This window comes from Arachis ipaensis, chromosome B03 (assembly GCF_000816755.2).
Source record: "Arachis ipaensis cultivar K30076 chromosome B03, Araip1.1, whole genome shotgun sequence".
Classification (NCBI taxonomy): Eukaryota; Viridiplantae; Streptophyta; class Magnoliopsida; order Fabales; family Fabaceae; genus Arachis; species Arachis ipaensis.
In genome coordinates this window covers 23,079,096-23,083,685 of record NC_029787.2, presented here as the reverse complement: position 1 = coordinate 23,083,685, position 4,590 = coordinate 23,079,096, and the positions used below count along the sequence as shown (strand labels likewise).

Sequence of the window (4,590 nt, the reverse complement as noted above, 5' to 3'; positions counted from 1 at the left end):
GTGTATATTAATAAATAGAGAAAAAAAATTATTTACATATCTTGCAAGAGAGATTATTATTTGCAAAAGGTCTTTTTCACTTAGAGATTCATATATGCATATATTGTTTTATAAAAATATTTTTTCGACACTGAAATTAGTTATACATATATAGTTTAACTTATTTTTAATGTGTATTTTGTATTTCAATATATACTTTAACACTGATGGCTAATTTTAATACACATTTAATATGTTGATTATTTTAAAAGTTAATTGCATTTTTTGTTGTTAAACTTTTAGCAATATAGTATGTACTTTATTAATATACGCCTTCATTATCATGACACACAAGGATTCTCTATAAATAGACCCATGTAATTTATTGTTCCACAAATTAAAAGAAACATATAGATCAATACACTTCTAGTTGAGGTTGCAATAATAATGGAATCCAATGGTGTAGACTATGCTTCCAAATTGCTTGAATCTCAAAGCCATGTATGGCACCACATTTTCAGCTTCATAAATTCCATGTCCCTCAAATGTGCAATTGACTTGGGAATTCCAGATGCCATACACAACCATGGCCAACCCATGCCACTCTCAAAACTCATTTCTTCTCTACAAATCCATCCCAACAAAACACAATACATCCACCGCTTGATGCGGATTTTGACTCATTCTGGCTTTTTCTCTAAACAAATCTCTTCCAAAGGCGATCCAGAATCGAGTTATTCCCTAACCGATGCATCTAAGTTGTTGCTCAAAGACAATCCTATGAGTCTTTTTCCTTTCTTGTCTGCCATGCTTGATCCCATTTTAACAAAGCCGTGGTACGATTTACCGGCATGGTTCAAAAACGATAGTCCCACATCGTTTTACATGAGGCATGGGATGGCACTTTGGGAATATGCTGGTGTTGAGCCAAGACTCAACAAGTTCTTCAATGATGCCATGGAAACCGATACTCCATTTATTTCAAGTATTTTGTTTGACAAGTGTAAGGGTGTGTTTGAAGGGTTGGAGTCTTTGGTTGATGTTGGTGGAGGCACAGGAACTATGACTAAGGCTATTGCTAAGGCATTTCCACAAATGGAGTGTGTTGTGTTTGATCTTCCACATGTTGTTGATGGCTTGCAAGGAAGTGGGAATCTCAAATATGTTGGAGGTGATATGTTTGACTCAATTCCTCCTTCAGATGCCATTTTCTTGAAGGTACATGAGTTCTATTAGGGAGTTATTTATTTTATTATCAGTTAAATTTTGCTTTTATATTACGTTTGTACTTAAAACTTTAAAATATAAATTTTACATTTTAATAAATTACATTGATCTAATATCAACAAAAATTATTTTCATCATATTTACTCACTACTCACCTTAATTTTATTATTCAACTTAGGCAAACTTGGTTTACGATAAAATTTGTGCGCGTAGTATTTCTGTTTACATATATGTATATTAAAATTAGAGAATTAATAATGATGTCTCCAATGACCAATAAACCATGTTATAAATTATAGCCGGATCATTTTTATATTATTTATGATTTAGTTAAAGAGATACAAGACTATATTATTAGTAGAAGTTTTTTATTTTTAAATAAATATACTAAAAACTTAAAATTTTAAATTTTTATATAAACTAACGTTTTCAATTAATAATTTTAATATATATTTTTAAAATATATTAACTAAAATCGTTATTTATTATTGTTAGTAATAATGAGTTTACCAGTTAAAAAAAAAAATTATAATTAGTAATGTCTCATTCAATTTAGCAGGTGAAAGATTTATATGTCATGAATCAAAATTTTATTTAAGAATTGATTATTGATTAATAAATTATAAATTAGTAAGTTAACTATTAAATCAATCGAAGTTGATAATGTTATCATGATTTATAGTAGTGTGCGTGAAATTAAAGTTACGTTATTGCCTTCTTTGGAAGAACATATGAAAATATTAATTAAAAAAAAACGCTTCCAAACAAGAAAAACCTTCCAAAACAAGGAGCAAGTTGAGCCAAATTATTCAATTTAGGAGTTTAAAGATCCAATAATGAATAAAATAATGGTGATGGTTGTTAAAACTAACATCATTAAGCATGGGACCCAATAATAATTACTCTCTTTTTTCTTTTAAAAGAAAAATTTACTTAAACTACTCTGTAAGTAATAATTTGATGATATGTAAGTGATTTAAATAAGTATTAATAGTTCATTATAATGTTTACATTGCATGAAATAATGCAGTTTATATTGCATGACTGGAATGATGAGAAATGTATCAAAATACTGAAGAAATGCAAAGAAGCAATCACAAGAAGCAAAGGAAGAAAAGGGAAAGTTATTGTCATTGATATGGTAGTGGATGATGAAAAGAGTGATGGATATAATAAATCAATTGAAACCCAACTTTTCTTTGATATGTTGATGATGGTAGAAGTCAACGGAAAAGAGAGAAATGAAAAAGAATGGGCAAACTTAATTTTCTCAGCTGGTTTTAGTAGCTACAAGATAAACTTATCAGCTTTGAACCCCACCCTACCCATCACACCCCATCTTCATTCTCATCCTCATCCTCATCCCCATTCCCTTAACAAAAAAATGAAACCCCATCCCACCATGATCATCACCCTCATCCCCGTCCCCATCCCCTTAACAAAAAAAAATTAAACCTTATCCCACCATGATCATCACTTTTCATTAATCCTCCCTTCCTCATTAACATTCTCATTAACACCTCATAAAGTCATCAGCAGAATTCTTTTCCCCTCTTTCTCCATTACCACCACCACCACTACCACCATAAAGCAGAGCATTTTTTCCAATATCTTCATACCCCAGAATGGTTAAAAGCTCCTAAACGGAAGGACAAGCAGTGAATTCTTCAAAGGAACCTCTCTCGTGTACGATTGGAAGAAAAAAGTTGTGACTTTTCCAGTCACAATTATGGCAGAGAACAGAGAATTCTGTGAAACAGAGCAGGAAAATCATAGTAAGAGTCATAAAGAAGAGTGCATACAGAGCTTCGCTGAATCTGCTCCATCTCCTTTTCCACGTCATACTCCCTCACTTCCTTCAGAAGCCGCAACGTGGAGAGAGTGTACGAGTGGTGAAGGACCTGCAGCAAGGACCAGTTCCCCCAACTCGTTTCAGTTCATCGGATGCTCCGAACTCTCAATCGTTCCTCCTGCTTTAACCGTAAATCTCTTCCGAAACGGCTCCTGCTTCAACCGTAAACCCCTTCCGAGACGGCACACAGAACGTGGAGGGAGTGTACGAGTGGGTGAAAATCTTTACCTTTGGCTCTTGTTTAAGTGGTGGTGTTTGCCTGTTTTAGGGGTTTTTGGGTTTATCTTCGTTCCTCCTTTTTTCGTTTTTTTTTTTAAAGAACATAAACATCATTTTTTTAATTCTTTTTAATTTCTGTGGTTGCTGATTTTGAATTTGAAGTGCAATTGATGATTGTTGAACTGTTGTCAAATTTAAAATTTTTAGTGATTTATTTTGTGATTGTTGTTGCTGCTGAATTTGCTATGGTTGAATTTGCTGAATTTGTTGTTGTTGCTGCTGAAGAAGAGAAGAAGAATTGTTGTTGCTGTTGCTGAAGGGGAGAAGAAGAATTGGTGTATTTTGGGTGGGAGAGGGAGGAAGGGGGAGTTCGAAAAGAGCAGAAGGAAGGGGATGGGAAGAGAAGAGACATCGGGAGTGGGGGTGAGGTGAGGGGAGGGGTTTTTTGTTTTTGTTTTTTTATTATTTTTATTAATTGTTAAGGATAATTTGATCAAAAAATTAAAATTGAGATAGAAAAGGATGATTTTATAACGTTTTGTAATGTTGAGGATGATTTTAATAAAAAAAAAAAAGTCGAGAACGATTTTAATTTTGACCCAAAACCTTAAGGACAAAAAAATACTTAACCCTTTCTTAAAAGAAAATAAAGGAAACATTTATTTTCATATCCTTTTGTCTGTATTCATTATTGTATGAATCTATTCTGTTAGTTTCAGAGATAATATCATATATATAGCACTAGATGAAAGTGGCAAACAATTTCCTCATACATCGATAATATAAATAATTAAGTGGATGAAAAGTGGCAAACAATTTCTTCAGTTTCCACCATGGTTCTGAAAATCGGACCGGACCGGTCGATTCAACCGGAAAAACTGGGAACGCCGGTTCGGGTAACCTCCAAAACCGAGTGACAAAAAATCGGTGGAAAAATCGGTCGAACCGGTGGTTAATCGGCGAACCGAAAGAACCGTCCGGTTTTTTGACGGTTCAGTGGTTTCGAAATTCAGAAGCCAAACGACGTCGTTTTGGCTATTTAAAAAAAAAAAAAGGCATACGCGTTAACCAGTTAACCCTAACGAACCTAACCCTAATCAATCAGCCTTCAACCACCCACCAAACCCCCGAAGCTCTCAGCCAGTCAACCTCCTCCCCTTTCTTCCCCCCTCATCCACCAAGGCCACCATTGCCACTGTCCACCAAGCTCCAGATTCCAGCAGCGCTCCTCATTCGCGACCCAGCATCGCTCCCCATTCACCACCCAGCAGCGCTCCTCAGCAGCCGCGAGCACCACCGCGTTGAGGGCCTCG

General features: G+C 34.7%; 1 protein-coding gene across 1 annotated transcript; it reads left to right on the top strand.

The window, feature by feature from the left end:
• On the top strand, positions 365-2,518 carry LOC107629810 (probable O-methyltransferase 3; the record flags this gene model as incomplete). Its single annotated transcript, XM_016332702.2, is given in 2 exon segments — positions 365-1,197; positions 2,237-2,518. Coding segments are annotated over 2 exon segments (1,053 nt in total), but the record flags the coding sequence as incomplete, so codon positions are not given.